Genomic DNA, 19,261 nt, shown 5'->3' on the forward strand with positions numbered 1-19,261 from the left:
CTGCCTCGGGCCCCCCCGGGCTTTGTGCATCCCCTGCTGGTGGCTCACGGGCCCCCAGGGCTGTGCGAGCCCCGCTGCAGGGCAGGGGGAGCAAATTCCCCAAGCGGATACTCAGCAGAGCCGAGTGAGGCTGCACAAGCAGGGGAATAGTTGAGTGCTCGTAGGTAGCACAGAGGAACTACTTTGGCTGTCTTTGTGATGAGTAACCAAGTTCTCAAGCACTGTTATTTTTGAGGGATGCTTCTTCCCCCTTGAACATGTGGTTCGTGTGCTTCATGAACTAGTGCTGACTAGCAGGGATCGAGGGTGTTCGGGTAGGTTCAAAATAAAGCAGGCGCCTATTTGGACTTGTCAGGTGGAGCTTCTGCTCTATAGGTGTCACTCCCTTAGCTCTGGTACCACAGATCACAGCCCTAAATTAGCTATATGCCTCCAGCTATTTGTCCACTGGCGTCTGCTCTCAGGTGAGCTTGTGCAGAGATGAAAACACATGGGAGGCGAGCTGCATACCCCTGTCTGCCCATGTGTTCTGCGTGCATGTGGTTCACTTACATGCATACAGAGGCCTATGCAAGAATTGCGTATTTTTGTGTGTGTGCTGGGAAAATAAGGAATATATTTAATATGCGTGTGGAACGTAATGTAAATCTAGGATGCTGTGACACAAGACATACATTTGTTGCATGTGTTTGGAGCCCACTTGTGGCACCCAAGGCTTAAGCAACACATATGTTGTATACGTGCCTATATCTTGTGAACAGAAAGCATACATGAGCACTTTCCCATAACAAACTAGCTGTGAACAGTCTGGACACTTGATCCTTCCAGAAAATGGACTGCAAAGAATGCCATGAAACTCTTTGTATGTGTAGATGAAAATGTTGCAGTAGACTGATGGCAAGAGTCCTCCTTGAAAGTAATAAATTATCTGAAGGATCAGCATTGTATCTTTTTGCTAAAGCTTCAGGAGCACCTCATCGTGATGGCGTTACTGTGAGTACTAGACAGCTTTGATGAGTTGCAACTGGTTGCAAAGCACTGCCTGCATTCAGAGTATGTTTATTATGGCTCCAGTAGGCATCCTTGTGGATTTTTGATCTCTACAGAACCTCTACTGAAGCACTGAGAAAAAACGGACAGTGAGAATTTGATTGTAACACGCTTCAAGGACAGATTAGAGGCCAAGGAACTTGGGATCCAGTTCATCATTGTGTCTGAGTGCTGCTTAGTGGGGAGGTTAAAGGTAGCTTTGTACCACTTTTGCATTGGCTTACCCTTAGCTGCTTCTGTTATGTTATATCCACAATGTATGTCTCTCTTCAGAGTGCAGCTGTCCTACCTTATGCATGTCTTTAAAAAACCTAGCATGATCCTGGTGCTATATAAGAGAGTACACAGCACAGCTGCACATAGGGCTGTTCTGCCGATGCACAGGTGTGTGTAAATTATAGCTGAACACTGTGCAGGGTGTTTGCTGTGTATTAGAAATATCCCAGACATTCAGTGCCAAAACAACTAGGCACCAAGCTGCCTTTGGGCTTGGATTCTGTTTGTATTCAGTTATAATTTAGAAGTTGACTTGCTTTTTTTTTTTCTTTTCCTTTTGCAAAGTGATTCCACAAATCTCTACATGAATCCTTCCCTGGTTGGTTTGCTTTGCTTGAGAGTTGGCCTTATATCACACAATCTCACCAAGTTGCTCGTGCATCTTGAAATAAGTAGTACATACTCACTTCAAGACTCCTTCACTGGAGCTGTCTCTGCAGTTGCAGAGACCCACATGGAGAGCACCACCCACGGGTGTTGGATGCATGCGGCTGACTTGTCAAGGGCCTTGGGTTAAAGATGTTTCACATCCATCCAAACTACATCAGTACATTTTTAAAGTAAACTAAATCCTTCTGTTTGAGGGCTGTCCTGCATTTCCAGGAGCTTTTTGCATGCGTAGAGCATAACTCCAGAAAGATGTTACCATGTAACCACGCTAAGGGGACCTCCCTCTTCTTGTCATTTTGTGCCTAGATCGGAGAAGCTCTGTTCCAGATTCTTTCCCCCCAGCTCTGCTGATAAAGATAAAATGCAAGGACACAGAAATGGCAGAAGTGCAGAGGCAGACACCAGGCATCGAGCAGGATGACATCTATGGTTGATAGGAATTCACTTAACAGAGTGCAAGTGGGCTGACGAGGAAGGGGACTGGAGGCTAAGGCAGGGGCTGGGGAGTGTGTTTTTCTTGCAGTAACCTCTCCTTGTTCTCCTCCTTCTGTCTTTTCTAGGCAGGACAGGGCTGCTTGCTGATCTCTTGCCCAGTTTTGCTGTGGAGATTATGCCAGGTATTCCGTCATCTCACCCTTCAATCACCCAGTCCTCTGTCATCTTGTCTGTTTATCTTTCTACAGCATCTTTATGTGGTGTATGTTTCACTCTTACGTGTGTTTTATCTGGGGATAAAAAGGGAAAAGCCTATCGCTTACTGGGAAAGCGTGTTGGGTTGCAATCTGAGCGAGCTGATGCTGGGACCTGGGGGAGGAATGGCCATGCTGGGAGCCAACGTACAGAGATGGTTGATGTCATGCCAGGATCAGCGTGAGAGCAGAAATGCAAGCACTGTTCAGGGGAGGTTTTGTATCAAGCTTTCTGCTCTCCCCCTGCTAGCACACAGGTAACGCCGCTCCAGCCTGCGAGACCTCGGCAGCCTCATGTGCCCGTATGGCTTTGTAAGTCAGCTGCTCTTGTGCAGTAGTAACTTCCACTCCCCAGACCCTATCCTGCGAGTACCGTTATAGCCATCTCCACAGATGGTAGCACAGGAGGTGCTAGAAATAGAGCACTGGTTAGCAACCCATCAGTAGCACAGTCCCTCTTGTGCTGCATGGCCAGGGCATTATCTAAGTAACACCAGGTGGTTGGACCAGACATGAAGGCTCTCTGCCCATGATAAATCCCTTGCTAACCAAACTAATGAGAGCCACCAGTTCCAGCACTCCTTGCAGAGGAAACGGAGACTGTGCAACAGATTGTCCTTGAAACAGAAAAGCTGTGAGAACATTTAGCCCTTGAGTCATCTGATCATCCCCTGACAGTGCCCAAGGAGTGTTTCTTTCACACATTTGTGCAAAAACGCAACTCCACATAAATGTGTGAAGCTATTTTCAAGTCTGTCCCAGAGATGCAAATGGAGAGAAGGCAGACACTCCCCCGCCTCCAGTGTAACCCAAAGCTTCCTGGAAGTTCAGCATAGCAGGAGAGGGTTTGGTCTTTTCAGTGTAGACAGAAGTTGATTCTCTGTTGCTTAACACTTTTTTTTCCCCGCTATTTACAATTTTATTGAATGGGTATAAAATTTTTGCGTGTTGGCCAGGTAGCTTTCTGGTACCCTCACTGCATGGGTATAAACAACAAGAAAGTGTAAAAGGCAGCGGCAAACCACATTTCAGCTGTTAGCATTGCCTGCTACCTGAACAAACAAAAGCAGATACTCCTGAAGCACAAAACAGCGAGGACACATAGCATTTCAGCGTGGTAGTCATTTGAACCTCAGGGTTACACAGTTGTATCTGGAAGGGCTGAGACAGAAGATAACAGTTGTACTGGAGGAAGGATTAGGGAATTGCAGGTAAAAGTGGTTGAATCCCAGTTTTGTGCATAAAGGAGGAGCCAGCAGGCTCTTTTGCTGTTTTCTTAACCTCATCAGAGAAGCAAATGGTCTAACTTCCTGTGAAGTAAAATCCTTTGTGACTCATAGGTCCCTGTGACTGGGACAGTCATTTCAAACATCCACTCCTGGTGCTGAGTAAGTATCTTGCAATGTGCAATGTACATACTAACCTGACCTCCCTTTATACTCCTAGAATGTTTTCAGAGACCACAGATACACTTACAATGGACTTGCTGTTTGTTTTTTCTCTCTACCAGGCTTTTATCCTTTATGGAGTGGTTGTGAACTGTTCGCTAATAGCTCTGGAGATCTGACACCTGAGCTTCATTGGGTAGCTGTGGCTGGCCGCTTCTGTCATGCGATACTATTTCACCTCCTTCTCTGTATCAGTGATGGTCATAGAGAGGAAGATGAGAACATGACAAAAGAAAAAGCCACTGAGCTGTTGCCCTGCTCGGATTGGCATAGATTAGGAAGTACAGGACTGGAAAGGGTAGTCTGGCTCGCTATCTTGCTTGCTATCCCGAGCGCCATGTAATTTCATCCTTTCCATAAGCTTAGCAAGCTTAAGAGTAGTCTGGGTTTGGCCTTTCTCCCTCCTGTTGCGTTGCTTCCTTTGACGTCTTCTAGCGTCTTCTAGCTTCCATCTACATTATTCGTAGCCTGTTTATGCCCATTTATGTAAGACCTTTAACTATAATACCTGCTTTTTGTCCTAGCGTTCATCCTCCTAGCATATTTACAGGCAGCAGCTACGTCTGCTCTCAGCCTTCTTTTTAATAGACTAACGCAGCGAGCTTCAGCTCTCCTGCTGCCAGGCAGGCTATCGAGTCCCTTCATCCCCTCAAATCCCTGCTTTGCATCCACTCCAACCTGAATTTATCTTTTCTTCTACAAAGATGACGAGAGCTGCATAACATCAGTAACTTCAGATGAAGTTACACGGAGGCCTTGTATGATGGCGTTAGTATTTCCTTAACACTACTGGAAATTCCTCCTCTACTGGGCATGGGATCACATTTGCCATTTTGTGGCTGTATTGCATAAGCGGTTACAGTTGTCCTGTGATGGAATAGCATACTGGACTGTTTCTCTTGTTTTTCAGTTGTTTTCAACTAATGAAGTCCTGTTCAGAACAGAAATTGTTCTTAATCCTTGAATGTGTGACCTTGAAAGTATTCCTGCATACCTTGAAATTGCTGCATTTCATGTTTCTTATTGTAGGCCCAAGGACAACTGGCCCTTTCTATAACATATCCCAGTCTTCATCTTTAGCGACGATACTTCCCTACCTCTTACGCTCAAGATACATTAACACATTCTTATTTTCTGTGTAAACGTCATTCGTGAAAATATTAAATAAGATGGTTCCTAGAACTGGCACTTGAGGAACTGCATCAGTAATCTCCTCTCAGCTCTTACTTTCCATTCATGAATGGTTCCCTCCAGCCATTTCCTTATTCATTACCTGAATTTTTCTTAGCGTATAGTAGCTTCACCCAAAAAAATTATTCCACAAGGACCAAAATTATCTGCAAATTTAAATTAAATTATTCTGTTTCAGCAAAAAAAGAAATAAAATATTAAAAAAGTATAAAACATTTCACTTGACACTTCTGAAATCAAGTGTTTTGATTTGTAAAGGCCAGATCTTTCACTGATGTTTTTTAAAGGAAATTGTAAGTTCTAGATTAAAAATGGCATTTAAAAAAGGGAATTGTTTGTAGAAGAGTTCAGGAAAAATAACAAAGCTAAGAATTTTACTTTTGTTCAAACAGAATGCTGTGGATGAATGAAAAGTGACACTTCTTATTTTTGTATTTTATTAAGAACTGGAAAAAACTTCTGTTTTGATTGTTCCAAGCTGAACATTTTTCCTTGACTTTTCAGCTTAGCGACACAGGTGAGAGGTGCACTATTTTTCCAGTGTGATTCTGTACTCTCATTGCAATCCTTGTATCAATACTTCTTCACCTTAAATACTAATGTACCAGGAGACCCCTCAGTGAACGCTGGACTTCTGTTCGGAAACAGTGGTCTGCTGCTTTTTTTTCTCTGCAAAGCAGCCCCACCACTTCTTTCTTTGCTTTCTTACCATCTTTCCAAGGTGGTTGAATAACCACCTGGGTACACCTGGAGTCTTTCCCCCCAGATTTTCCCTCAGCAGCGGTCTGACTTCTAGATCGGTTGGTGCATCTCTCTGATGTAAAACCAACTCCAGGCCTCCTGTACATTCAAAGTCTTGGAATGTCTTGGTCCAGATGTGTTCACTGACCATTCCCTTAATCCGGGGAATTGCCATGTGGCGGTAGGCGCAGCCCCGCGCACACGGTCCCCTGCAAAGCGCAGGGTGGCCAGATGCAGAGCTGGGAGCTGCCTCGGCACAGGCTGGGCGCCTGCTCCCACCATGGCTGCTGCCGCTGCAGATTTCCCAGCAGCGAAGGTTGAGAAACCTTTTCTCACTCCTGTTCCCATTCAAACCCCATCCTGGTTTTTGTGGACCAGCTCTTCTGTGCTTTCACTTGTAGGGTGTTTTTCAGCTGTTCCCTTTCGGGACCTGGCAGACATAATCTGAGGCATCGCCTGAATAGGATGTTCGTTTGGCACATTCAAAAGAATAATTGCATGCGTGGGCCTAGTTGCGAAGGGGCAGGCCTGGCTCATTTACTGGGCTATTTATAGCGTGCTTTTCACCATCGTTTGTCCCATTAAAACTAGAATGCGGGTAGGGAACAAACACACAAGCAGGGCATGAACAGGGAAGAATGAGTCTTTGATGAGATCCAAATGCTAATGGACTATGTCCTGCGGTGTTCATACAGGTCTGCTGTGGGGCGAAGGGTTTCTGTGCTGGAGAACCAGAACTCTTGCCTCTGTGCTACTCACCTCTCAGCCAGCCAGAGACGTCACAGGAAGGGACCACATTTCTGTAGCTCCATTTCTCACTGTCATGTGCCATTTCTGCTTTGATAGAGAGGGGGACGTAGTCCTAGACCAGCAGGAAGTCCACTTCTGTTATTCACATATCTGTTTTGCCCCTATGCTCTCCCCTGGGAGGACGTTGCTGACGTTCCCTTCCACAGCAATGTGCAATCCTGTAAGTTATCTCTCTCTCTCCCCTTCTTTTCCAGAGTGGGTCTTTGTGGGCCTGGTGATCCTGGGGGCGTTCCTGTTCTTCCTCCTGGTGGGGATCTGCTGGTGCCAGTGCTGCCCACACAGCTGCTGCTGTTACGTCCGCTGCCCCTGCTGTCCCGAGTCCTGCTGCTGTCCCCGGGCATGTGAGTGACCCTGTCCAAGCCTGGTGCAAATTTTCTCCTGCACTGCTTCTGCTCCCTGGCAGAACAGGAGGAGAATCTGCTAATATTGCTTCCTTTGCCCTGAGCACTTTGCTTGACTAAAGAACTAGTTCTTAGGGAGTGAAGCATCTGACCTATTGCTCAATGGTTGAGCGCTCAAAGTTAATTACAAATGTAATTCCCCGAGCCCTCCCTGCCTTGGCAGCTGTGCCTGCTTCTCCAAAGTGTCATGCTCCCCTTCCAAAGTTGTTGTCATGTCAGTGAATGTTGCGGTCAGAGCTAAGAGCATCCTGGGAGGTTTCTTCCTGGCAATGCAAAGCAGCTGCCCTCTACAGCAGTGCAAAATCCTTGCAACCCAGCAAGGTTCCTGGTCAGGCTCAGGCAGATCTGTCAAGTTTCATGAGCCTCATCCCTGCTACTTGAGTCATCAGTTGTTTTTAAAGCTGAACTGCCACTAAATCATGGCAACGGTAATGCTGGCTGTAACACGCTGAATGTCTTTCAATTGCTGGGCATCTTGCAGTGCTCATCTGACCTGCCGTGTGCATTTTTTAAACTCCCCTTTGTGCCCTTTGAGGCTTAGAAAAATTCAGATTGGTCTTTGTCATTTCATTTGTCCGGTTGCCTCCTGCTGGGTTGTCACCAATGTTGGTGATGTGCAGGTTTCGGCCACGTGCCGTGTGGGTCTGTGGGAGGCTGGTGTGATGCTGACTGCTGTTCTTTTTCAGTGTATGTAGCAGGCAAAGCAGCAAAAGCCGGGTACCCTCCTGCAGTCTCTTCCATGCCAGGTCCGTACTACATCCCCAGTGTTCCTGTAGCTGGTGTCCCGTCTCCTGCTGTGCTGATGGATAAGTCGCACCCCCCTCCCTTAGCCCCAGGTGACTCCAGCGGAGGAAGCCAAAATGGTAATTTGCAGTGCCAGGCACAACGTTCAGTCCTCTTACTGGGAACAGGGCTGGGAAAGGGAGGAATTGGGTTGTCACTGATAGAGTGGTATGAACAGAAGAAACACAGAGAAACTGTATTTTAATCCTGTCTCTGACAATGATATTTGCATCCCTTAGGGCCACATGGTCCAACTTTTCTAGTGCCATCAGCACAGCGTCAGTTTGTGGGTGCCTAATTAGGTCAGCAGGACATGGGAGGCCAAGTTTATGCCCGGGACCCCTCTCATTACTGCTGCAGACGTTTACTTGCAGAGGACAAAAGGATGAAGATGATTTCAGGGGAGCAGAGATCGTGGCCATTTTCCTCTTAGAGCTGATGCCTCGCAAGCTGCTCGCTCTTGGTAAACTGTCCTTTCTACCCTCTATAAGGGCACTGCTTGCCCTCTGGAGCAGTTTTTGCTGCAGCGTGTTTTACTGTCCCTGTGGCGTTTTGGGCACAGGGACATGTTCCCTTGGTGTTTCTGCCCAAGAGCACTGGGGGCTAGACCCCCTCCCCTACCTTACAGAAGTCAGTAGGTCACTTTTTTTGTTCAGCCTTTGCATTTGTGAAATGTGAGTGATAAAAGGCTTCTAACTAGAAAGGAGTTGTGCATCAATGTCAGACATAGTATGATGACTCTCTCTTGGTGAGGGTCACTTCTCCCGCTGCAAAGGAAGCTGCCATCAAGGAAAAAGAGGGTAGCTATTTAGCCACATGCTAACATTTCAGGATCAGAGTGGCTGTCTAAATTCAAACATGCTGCAGCAGAAGTGACTCTCACCAGTGTAGAGTCACCATACTGACACAGTATGTTTGCCATTGATCCAGCCACATGTCTGATTTCAAAGCACCACACTAACTATCAGTTGTTAAATTTACTCATGGCAATGTGTTGATAAGACACTTCTGAAAAGACGAGATCAAGTAGCATAATCAAATAATTAAGCTTTTGGAACAACCCTCACATCCTTCCGCTGCCCCAGTCAGTATATTAACCCTTCTGGAATTAGAAAAAGTATTTTCCCTCGACAATCATACTTTTTTCCTCCCACTGAAATCAAAACAGAGCTCTGGAATGGAGCATTTTGAAATAGGAAATAAATCAATCGCTGATCCAAAGCAGAACGTATGTAATTCAAAAACCTTTGTCAGAAAATGATGAACGACGGCCCAGTGCTTAATTTTTTTCTCCTGTGAAAAATGTCACTGCATGTAGAGCGTGATGTTGGCCGTGGGAACTCCAGGGATTTTTGAAGAGTCAGATCACAGCCCCAGTCTCGTCTGCTGTACGTTACTAGCAGAGCACAAATGCAGAAAAACTGTGGGTGCCTTTGGTACCCAATGGAACGGCTCTTAGCATCCCATGTTCGTTACACAGAAAGATGCATTTATTATACAGTCCAAATCAGCTGGCTGGACTTAATGTAGAAAACCATTATTACAGAGTTTTAACTGTTGTGGCAAGACAACAGAGGTTCTTAAGCTTTTTTTATTCTAATTAATATTTTTTGCAATAATACGGACAAACCCTTAGTCTGGATTATGCACCCGTTGTTCAAGGTATTCTTTGAACTGTGGAGCTAAGGAAGGGTGATACCCTGCACCCTGTTCCTTTTCTCTTAAAGTCCTCCACCATGCGAGAATATCCCCTAATTACAGGCTGTAGAAGAGAAAACATTATGTGGCTGTTCCAAGCTACTTATTTGCTGGTTGGCCAGACAGCAAGCTGAACAAAACAGGTAACGGTTGAGTTTATAATAAAGGCCTTTTCTCAGAAGGAGCGCTAATTATCGTCTCTGTGTCCTCCACGCAGCCAGTGTGGGTCTGGTCTGAAACTTGGTATCTTTGAGACTTCAACCTTTCTGTCAAGTTTATTTAAAAAAATGGGATCAGAAGTGCTGGGGGACAGAGACTGGAGGATTCTGTAATCCTGGCTGCCAGGCTAAAAATGACAGCCTTTGCCCTAGATAGTTTCTGTGCTTATAAATGACCCCTGTGAGGTGATCTAGTGAGCAAACTCAGGCATGAGGATATTTAGAAAATTTGTCTCGGGTTACATAAAAGCCATGTGACAAAGCTCCAGTGAAGCCTAGGAGCTCCATCCTAAACTTAGGGCTGAACAGGGAAAAAAAATAAACTTTCAGCTCTCTTCTCTGGAAGAGTGTTGGCAACACATAAGTTAGGATGTATGCTCTGTCTATTTTAAATGCAGTGATTACCTGGACACTCTTGCATAGATTCCTTAAACCACGTATGCAGGGAAGCTTTTGATCTGAGAGCTGGACTCCAGACCTTTGATATGGAAAGTGTATAAAGATGAGACATTTACTTCTTAGCCGCACTTGTGTGAAAAAAATAGTGATGTCCTTTCTGGGGAGGGAAACAGCTTACAGTTTTGGCTGACTTGGTTCCACCCACAGAAGAATAAAAAAAGTGTCTAGTTAAACACAAATTAAACATTAGAAATTTATGAACTGTTCAGGAGAGGAAAATATGGTCTAACAGGGAAGAATGTTCCATTCCCTTTGACTTCAGTGAATGGTTCTGGACAAGTGGTTAACGTCTCTGCATCTTTATTCCCATATAATTAAGATGGGCCTAAAAATATTCAGACCTTATTAAAGGGTTATGGCAATTTACAGATGAAGAAGGGTGTGAGGAGGAAGCAATAATATCTTTGGTTCTCACATGAAGGAATAATAAAGAGATTTAATAAGTTGAACATTCAGTATCATTGTGAGAAGTATTTAATAAAGAAACGTAGAGACAAAATATGCTTCATCTATAATGGAAAATACTTTTTATGAGCTGTTCACGGTCATCTTTGCAGATTTAAATCCAAAGTTAATTTCTAGATGCTTTCAGAATTAACCAAGAAATTAATTTGCCTTTTGATACACAGCTGCAATAGCAAGTTGAGCATGAAGCTAGCATGAAGCCTAGCTAATTCTCCATCAGTTCCAGGCGCTATAGATGTTGCCCAAATAGATATTCGGCACAGCCTCAGCGTGAGTAGTGGCTCTGGGGAGACAGAGTCTGGAGGCTGCCTGTTCAAGTTCCCCAAAGGTTATTAGTAGGTCAGAGTCATTTCCAGCTGATGGTTGTTTGCTGGCCTGTATATAAATGAGATGGCAGCTTAGCTGAGCTCCTAGTAGGCACATCAGAAGAAAGAATAGCGAGAGGCCTCTTTCCTGGCAAGGTACCAGACAGAGGTCAGCCACGATGATGAGGTGAAGTGGAGAACTCGCCTTGCTGTTGCTCACGCAGTGCAGCAGGAGTCATCGCTTCTGAGGCCTGTCAGTCCAGCCCCTCTTCATAGCAGCAACCTCACTTCAAGACACGTGATGGTCTTCCACTTTGGAAGGCGGAGACAGGGTTCCTTGTGTTCTGTAAATCACTGTGTACATTTGCAGTCGTTGTGCACACATTCATGGGGATAATAAAACACGGCGAAACTCCAGACTGCTGTCAGCTAAGCTATCTGGAGACACGTTGAAAGCAGGACCCTGATAGACCCATACTATGTTTTAACATCTAATACCTTTCCCAAGTACAGATACACAAGGTAATATTTCAAGATGTAATTACTTACCTTATATGTGCACAGTCAAAACCCACAGTAAAGCGCTTCCCTCCTGAAGCAATTTGCAGGATTATTACAGGAATCATTCTACCCATTTCTATGGCACAGCCGTTTCTGAAGCAGAGCATGGTTATTTAATAGTGCACAGACACATGCACAGCAGTTTAGGACAGAAGGTGCCTAAGAATACCTCTGCCAAGTCCTTGTTCAGCCCACACAGTGCATACTATGCAATGTACTACCAAACCCATATGTTAGTAGCTTGATGTATCGGGGGGTGGGATAAAACAGAAAGAACAGGTTGGCTCAAAACCACCGTCCGAGTATTTAAATCGTGCCACAAGAGGAGCGCTCATGCAACACTGCAGTATTCACACAAGGGAACATATTAACCCCATGCAAGGCAGACAGGTTCCATTTTGTAGTGCTAAGTGAATTGTCCTCACGACAGTTCTCTAATGAGGCTGAATTTGAGGGTTGTAGTTCTCTTTTGTGCTTAGACAGGTGTTTCCGTCAATCTTGAAATAGCCCCAGGCTGAGACCTTTCTTAAATAATCTGCTGTAAAAGCAGGTATTTTCTTCAAAGTCCTGGTAGGTGGAGTTCTCTGCTTGCTGACTATAGACCTGCCTTGAGGTAGTCAGGCTGTTCAGAGGGTTAGCAGGTGAAGTGTGCATGGAGCCAGCCTGCTGTGGCTCCAGGTGTGTAGGGGCTTCTTTTCTACACACAGGAATGTGGAAAAGCCAAAAAAGCTGTCCAGGCTTCCCCTGCAAATGGAGTAGTCCCAGTCAAGCGCCTAATGTATGTGTAAGACACACCTTTTCTGTAAAATAAAGCATGTAAAGAATGCCAGAGCAGGCAGTTCCACAGTTACCCAGTGACCTGATTGGCCCCATCATTGGGTTCGGTATAAATCTCAAAGCAGTGTGACGTACTTTGTGGGACTTTGTGTGTTTCCTTCTGTATTCTCTGGAGCTTCTCCTACCACATGCTCTTCAGCCTGTGTGAGCAGAATTCATAGGGATGGGAGGGTGGAGTGGTCCTGCAGAGTGACAGCTCCCAAATGCTCAGCCACCTGCTTCCCCTGCAGGCTGGGAGCTTATGGCCCCTGCTGCATAGAGGAAGCCTGATCTTCTGGGACTGCTTCTCCCATACCATGACGAATCCTTTCTGTAGTGCTGAGGAAGGGGAAATGAGTGCTACTTTTCTCTCTGCCATCCTCTGTGGGAGGTGGAATCACTCTGTGGCAATGACACCACTTGATGCATTCGGTTGTACAGATTGGGCATTTCCAAACCATTTTTGCTGTTACTGCAAACTTTATAAATGATGCAGCTGCTCACAACTTCACATCCCACGTTACAGACAAATTTCTTCTGAAGCAAGGACTGACTCACTCTGTTTTGGAAGACAGAGCCTACCTGCCTGCAGACGAGAGCTCAACTATTAGAAGCAGTATTGTTGGAAAGTCTCCTTGGACTTAAATGTGTTTTCCTCTAATGCTTTTCTTTTCTCCCTAGCAGTGCGCAAAGGGTACAGGATCCAGGCTGACAAGGAAAGGGACTCCATGAAGGTGCTGTACTATGTTGAGAAAGAACTGGCTCAGTTCGACCCAGCTAGGAGGATGCGAGAACGATGTGAGGAACGAGCATGGTTTGATTTTTTTTTTTCACTGACCTGAAAAAGACTGCAAATTCATAGTTAAAAAGTTCACTTGGCTTTGCCTTAGAGCCGACCTCTAGGATATGATGTCCAGGATATGGTAGTTGGGGCAGATAAAGTCTAGATTTTAGGCATCTACAGGTATGTTCTGATTTTAAAGATCTGCTGCTTACCTAATCATCCTTAATTAGAACAAACAAGGTGAGGGATACTCAAATGCTTATGAAAATTGTCCACTCGGATAATTGAACTTTTGGATCATCAGCATCTGAAAAGCCAAGTCCGTACTCATGCCTTCTATAGCCTGTGGTGTGATAATAGCTGGGATATTGTCTTCACAATTTCTGTATGTCTTACGGTGTGGTGCATGTAAATTCCCAGCATGGCAAAATAGGAGAGGGATGTTTTATTGAAAGCGTGTTTTGTGGGCTGCAGTGACCACAGTGTGGTTTGAAGGATGCAGAAAGGTAGTTTGGAGTGGCTGTTGCCCTGCAGGAGCAGGGACTACAAGAAAGATTCAAGAAACCAGGGGATCGTCAGATTTTGTGACACTGGTCAAGATAAGATCAGAGGTGGTACACGCATCAGTACCGACGGCTTGGCAGTCAGACAACTGCAGGTGAAGGGGAGGAGGGTGGTGAATAGGGACATGATGCAAACTCAGAACTGAGCTTCTGTCTGGAACTCCTCACTTGTAAGCTTTATTTCCCTAAGTAAAGGCTGAGGCTGCACTTAATGGGTGTCAGAATACAAACCCAAGTGATGATCTTTCCACGTTAGGAGGCAGAGGTGCAGTGGTGGGACAAGGTGTGTGCATGAGGAGAGCTTGCAGTGCTGCTTTGTCCTCTAGCTGTTCTGTGTGGAGGACAGCAGCAGGCTGGGGGCTCAGTTCCTCTGGGCAGCATCCGACTTGCACAGAGCTAACCCACATTAGGCACTGGTAGAGGCTCATTTAAAACGGACGCATGAGATCTTGCAAATCGATGAAGGTAAGGGCTTTAGGGAATGACACTACATCAAAGCTCTGTACAGATTAGGCATAACTAACAAATTATATATACTTCTAAAACAGTCATTGCTGAGCACACTGTCTTCTCCACCCACAAGATTTACTATAAAAAGACCTCTCCAGATTGGTGTGTCAGGCCTCCAGATGTCAACGTGCTTGACGGGGTAGAGACTGACAGTGATTCAGTCTCTTACTTTTTTCTTAATCTTTTTTTGAGTTTTTTGTTTTAACTGGGCAAGTCAGGCCAAATCCAGAGCCTGTATCACACCAGGAAGGGGGGAGGTGGCACAACCGCTGTGATGATGGTCCACCAAGCTCAGCGGTCACCTCGTGAGGGCGGAGAGTTCACATGTGTTACTGAAGCAGGGCTGAGGGGCGATTTCTGCATGAAGGCCGAACTCAGTTATCTGGAACACAGGCAGCTGATGCCATTTGTGATACCCTTAGAATATCCCACCTGGCTGCCAGCTACCAGGTCAGAAGACCTGTAGGTCCAACAGCAGCTCTATGTCCAAACTGAGCCCCAGGAGTCTTGGGCAGGATCGGTCAGGGTTTGGAGAAGGGCCTTGGATTCCATTTTGATTTTTTCCTAACGGAGGGCAGCTCAGCTTCTTTCTGAAAAAGCTGCAGCTGTGCTCACCACAGCCTTCCTGTCCTCTCCTCCCCTCTCACACATGCTATCATGTGATGCCTATCTCATTTCTTTTCTGCAACCTCCCCTGCAGATAACAACACCATCTCTGAACTCAGCTCTTTGCATGAGGAGGACTTGAACTTCCGGCAACCCTACCGCCAGGTGCGAAGGAAACCTCTGCCTCCTGCAGGGGACCTGGATGGCGATGCTGAATACTGGGCAGGAGTGATGGGCGGGGGCAGCACGTCGAGATCACAGGCTGTCTCCGATTACAGAGATGAGCGGGACAGTTTCCGGCACAGGTGAGGAGTGGAGGCAGCTATATCTGGCAAAGTAGTAAAGAATACTACTCCTCCTGCTCTGGTTCTGCTTAGCAGGACAAAGGGGTTAGAGAGAAACATGAAATCTGGAGATGTCATTAGATGAGGATGGAATGAATCTGATTCCCACAAGCCTGCTGAAGCCTACCCAGGTGGGCAAAGCTAGGTACCAGCCTCATTCCAGGTGGGATGTAAAAGTGGGGTCAACAGGAAACCAAGCCTCCCTTCTCAAAGTACTCTCTTGAGATTTGTACCTGATCCCTCCAGCACTTCCCAGTGCTGTTGCGCTTTATTGGGAGTCACACGCTGGTGCTTTGGTGCAGCAAGACTTGTACTCCAGGCCTAAAGGACTGGCACTCTGGTGCCTAGAAGAGAGAGATCACATCCTTCCTTCACATACCAGCAGCCCAGTGTCCCAAAAGCAATGGCAGGGATTTCCTTCCCTCAGTACTGGGCTATTGTGCCAGGTCTTTAAACCAGGTGCTTCAAAATTGCCCTGCTGTGACCTTCTGTAGCCGGGTTCCTGGGTTTTCCCAGCAGGACATACACCTACAAGCTTTGGGGCCAAGGAGAAGCAAGTCCAACTCTGCATACTGGAGGATAAGGGAGGTGCACTCTGGGGTTAATCTCGTGTAACATTAGACATGTAGAGTCTGAGCTATGTGCACTAAGCTGCCTTTACAGTCAGCAGAGAGAAGCAGGGATTTCGGGGATGTGATACATCTCTTCCTACAGAAGATGATGAAAACAGGTCAGATGATTCATGCCCCAGGAGTGCCTGTTTCCCTCCATTGTCTGTGAAGGCAGCCAAGGGGATGAGCGCAGCTGAATCCTGCCCTCTAACACTACCTTTTCCATCCTCCAGCCAGCAGAGATCCAAGTCCGAGATGTTGTCCCGTAAGAGTTTCTCTGTGGGAGTGCCGGCCGTCTCTATGGATGAGCTGGCAGCCTTTGCAGAGTCCTACAGCCAGCGGACCCGGCGGGCAGACAGCCAGGAAACTCGGCGTTTCGAGCGGTCAGAGTCGCACGGTGGCCGCGGCGGAGGGCTGCCCCACCAGGATAGCTCCATGGAGGAGTACTACACCAAGCGTAGCAGAGGGAACCGAGAGCCGCTGACTGACTTGGATCGGGGCTGGTCATACAGCCCACCCCGGAGACGGGCCCATGAGGAGAAGCACCTGCCCAGGCTGGTGAGCCGGACGCCTGGAGGGAGCCAGAAATACGATCACTCCTACCTCAGCAGCGTCTTGGAGAGGAAATCACGGAGCTACGATGAGAGCGGTGACCACAGTGAAACCCCCTCAAAGCTGAGCTCGCAGCCCAGCCAGAGAGGAGGGGGAACATACTATGCCTGGTCACCACCCTCTACCTACAAAGCCGAGAAGTCGCAGCAGCAGCCGCAGCAGCCGCCACCACCACCGCCTCAGCAGGAGGAAGGGGAGGACACCCTGCCCCCATACAGCGAGAGGGAGCTGAGCCGAGGCCCTTCGTACAGGGCCAGGGAGCAGGCCTACCTCAACGCCTCTGACAAGAAGAGGAAAAAGGATGCCAAGAAAACAGTGAGGCCATGTCTGGTGTTCCTGATCTAAATAGGCCGAGCAGGGAGCCACCAGGCAGGGGTTACTAACCAGAGGTTAGGGGCAGGGGGGCTCCCCAGGAGGGTGGAGCCTGGAGTCTGAGTGTGGGGAACCCCAGATAAGGGGAGTCACTGTGAGAAGAGGGCAGTAACTCGGTGTAGGAGGCCAGAAAGGGAAATAGGTCCTACACAAGACTCCATGCTGGAGGGGAGGGACAGATGTGCCTGGGACTGGGGAGGTAAGGGATGTTTTTGGCATCTGTGGCCTGGTGATCCAAGGAAGTGGGAGTTTATTTAGGGTTTAGGAGGCTCGTGGTAGGGAAGGGAACTTACCCAGGGCTTACAGAAATTACAGGGTATTGCTTTGGCTTTGATCCTTGATAAGGAAGGGTTGAGAGGCTCTGTTCTTCTGGACTGGGACAGGGCTAGTAGCAAGGCATGGTGTAAGAGACCTCGGGTCTTTCTGAAAGGGGTGAGATGAGACTCCTGTGGGTGCATGCCCGTGGGCGTGTGTAGGGGCTATGCATGCCACAGGCATCCCTCACACAGGATACCAGCAAGTACAAAACATCCTGCCACAGTCTGGGCTAGTGAGGACTGATGGGTTCATGGTTGTTGGGGAAGGGGAGCTGGCTGCAGTCTGCTCCATGGGAGAGACCTTGTCATTAGAGCAGCTTGGCTGTTGGCCCTGAGCTTAAGTGGCATGTGTGAGAGACGAAAGGGGTGTGAGCAGACAAAGCTGTTGCTGTTTGGTTGTGTCTCTGTCAAAGCTACATCAGGCTCTTTGTTCGTTCCATGGGTGCTTTCCTGTTGACGTTTCTCTTCTCTCTTTCTTCTCAGAACGATTTCCCAACAAGGATGTCTCTCGTGGTTTGAAGTTGTTGTGGACGTGTCATATTGATGGGCTGGATACCGTGAGGTGACTGCGTTGGAAAAGAGAGAGAGCAGCAAGCAAGACAGGCCTCCGCAAACCTTCGCAGCCACCAGCCATGGACTCTTTGTTTCAATTGTTTGTTTCATCGGGGGAGCCGAGGCTTTCATAAGAGACAGACTCCCATGAACAGCACTCAACCTCAGAGGCTCTGGGAGTCTGCCAGGCAAATGAGGCCAGGGCTCTCTTTGGCACCCTGCTTTCCAGTGCCCTCCCTTCTGTGCCGGAAGGCAGCCACGTCCCTACTGTCCCTGCAGCCCTGAACTACAAGTGAGGCTGCCTTTGTGCCTCTTGCCCTGTCTCATGTGCAGAGAGACCTGTGTGCATACCTCTTGCTCTCTCTGTCTCTTCAGTTCTCTGTTTGGATCAAAATTGTCTCCATACTTATACTTGGAGCCTTTTCTGTATCATCTTCATGCTGGGAGGAGGCCTTGTTCTTACAGCTGCAGACTACCTCCAGCTGATCAGACCCTAAATTGTGAAAGAAAGTCTACATCCTTTCAGGCAATATAGAAAAGGACTGATGAGGTGTTACTTTGGCAAGGGCTGGACAGAGAGAGAGAGAGACAATTATGGACCGGTTTGTTCAATATATTTAGTTCTGTTCATTGTGTGATGAGAGTTGCAGATGAGATTGATGTATTGTTTTGAAAGTGGATCAAAGTAGCTTTTACTGTTATGAGAACATGATGTGTTTTTTTCCCCCATTCCCAACTGTGATTTGTTTTGATACAGTTGCATTTTCTTGCAGCTGAGCTGTGACCGTGTAGAGGTTCAAGCTAGAATATCTACTCCACGGTATCATAAGCAGTGCTCTAGCCCTGCTGGCGCTCTGCTTCCAGCACGACCAGACATCTCTGTGTAGTGAGTGGCCTTTTTGTTTTAAAGAAGCAAAAAGGGGGGAAAGTCTCAGTGAGAGGGCAGCTGCAGATCTTCATTCTGTGCTACTGGTATCACTTCTTTCTGGTCATTGTTCCTAGCCATTGAAGAGAGCAGTAACAGCAATGGAAAAAGAACACTGTGGATGAACACAAGCTTTGAAAGTCACCTTTTTCACTTACAACCATTTCATTCACTTCAGTTGTGACATGGTTTTAGTGGCTGTTGTCTCAGGAACAGCTGAATTTAGAAGTGAGTGCTTCACACCATCTGGAAGCCTGACATTCTGGTTTTCATAGGGTATAATGCAGTCATTTCTTTCATTTTTAGCTGCTAAAATCGTCACGTGAAGGAAGATGATGGGAACATTTTAAGGTCCGGTATCTTGATCCCTATTACACCTACAAGCAACTTAGCACCCTGTTATGTTACGGACATTGTCAGCCTCTGAAATGCCATCTCTGTTGTTGCTCTGGAAATCTGGGGAGCTGTCTGGCCTCAGGTGCTCACTCTGGCAATACTGTTTTGACCATGAGATTTATTAATGTCACTGCAGTTCTCTATAAAAATGACAGATTCATTTCTCTGTCACTCCTTTGCTGTATCAGTTCACCAGGAATGGTCAGGGGAGTAGAAGAATAACTTCCACAGATTTGATGACAGTGCAGTTTTCATGCTAGAAGGTGAACTGATAAAAGGATGGCTTTCTTCTCCTCCCACGCTCCTCTAGTGATGAATGTAGTTTTGGAAATCCCAGTCCTGGGTCTTCCTGGCCAGACAAGAATTAG

General features: G+C 46.9%; 1 protein-coding gene across 1 annotated transcript in view; it reads left to right on the forward strand.

The window, feature by feature from the left end:
• Positions 1-18,439, forward strand: part of ILDR2 (immunoglobulin-like domain containing receptor 2) — a 47,094-nt gene extending 28,655 nt beyond the window's left edge. Inside the window, exons 4-10 of the mRNA XM_009323948.1 lie at positions 2,277-2,333; positions 6,790-6,936; positions 7,683-7,859; positions 12,983-13,099; positions 14,859-15,069; positions 15,953-16,646; positions 17,504-18,439. Of these exons, the coding sequence (XP_009322223.1) occupies positions 2,277-2,333; positions 6,790-6,936; positions 7,683-7,859; positions 12,983-13,099; positions 14,859-15,069; positions 15,953-16,646; positions 17,504-17,539 (1,439 nt within the window). The 3' untranslated portion in view covers positions 17,540-18,439. The remainder of the gene's footprint in view (positions 1-2,276; positions 2,334-6,789; positions 6,937-7,682; positions 7,860-12,982; positions 13,100-14,858; positions 15,070-15,952; positions 16,647-17,503) is intronic.
• Positions 18,440-19,261: the final 822 nt, after the last annotated feature.

This window comes from Pygoscelis adeliae, unplaced genomic scaffold (assembly GCF_000699105.1).
Source record: "Pygoscelis adeliae isolate BGI_AS28 unplaced genomic scaffold, ASM69910v1 Scaffold124, whole genome shotgun sequence".
Taxonomy (NCBI): Eukaryota; Metazoa; Chordata; class Aves; order Sphenisciformes; family Spheniscidae; genus Pygoscelis; species Pygoscelis adeliae.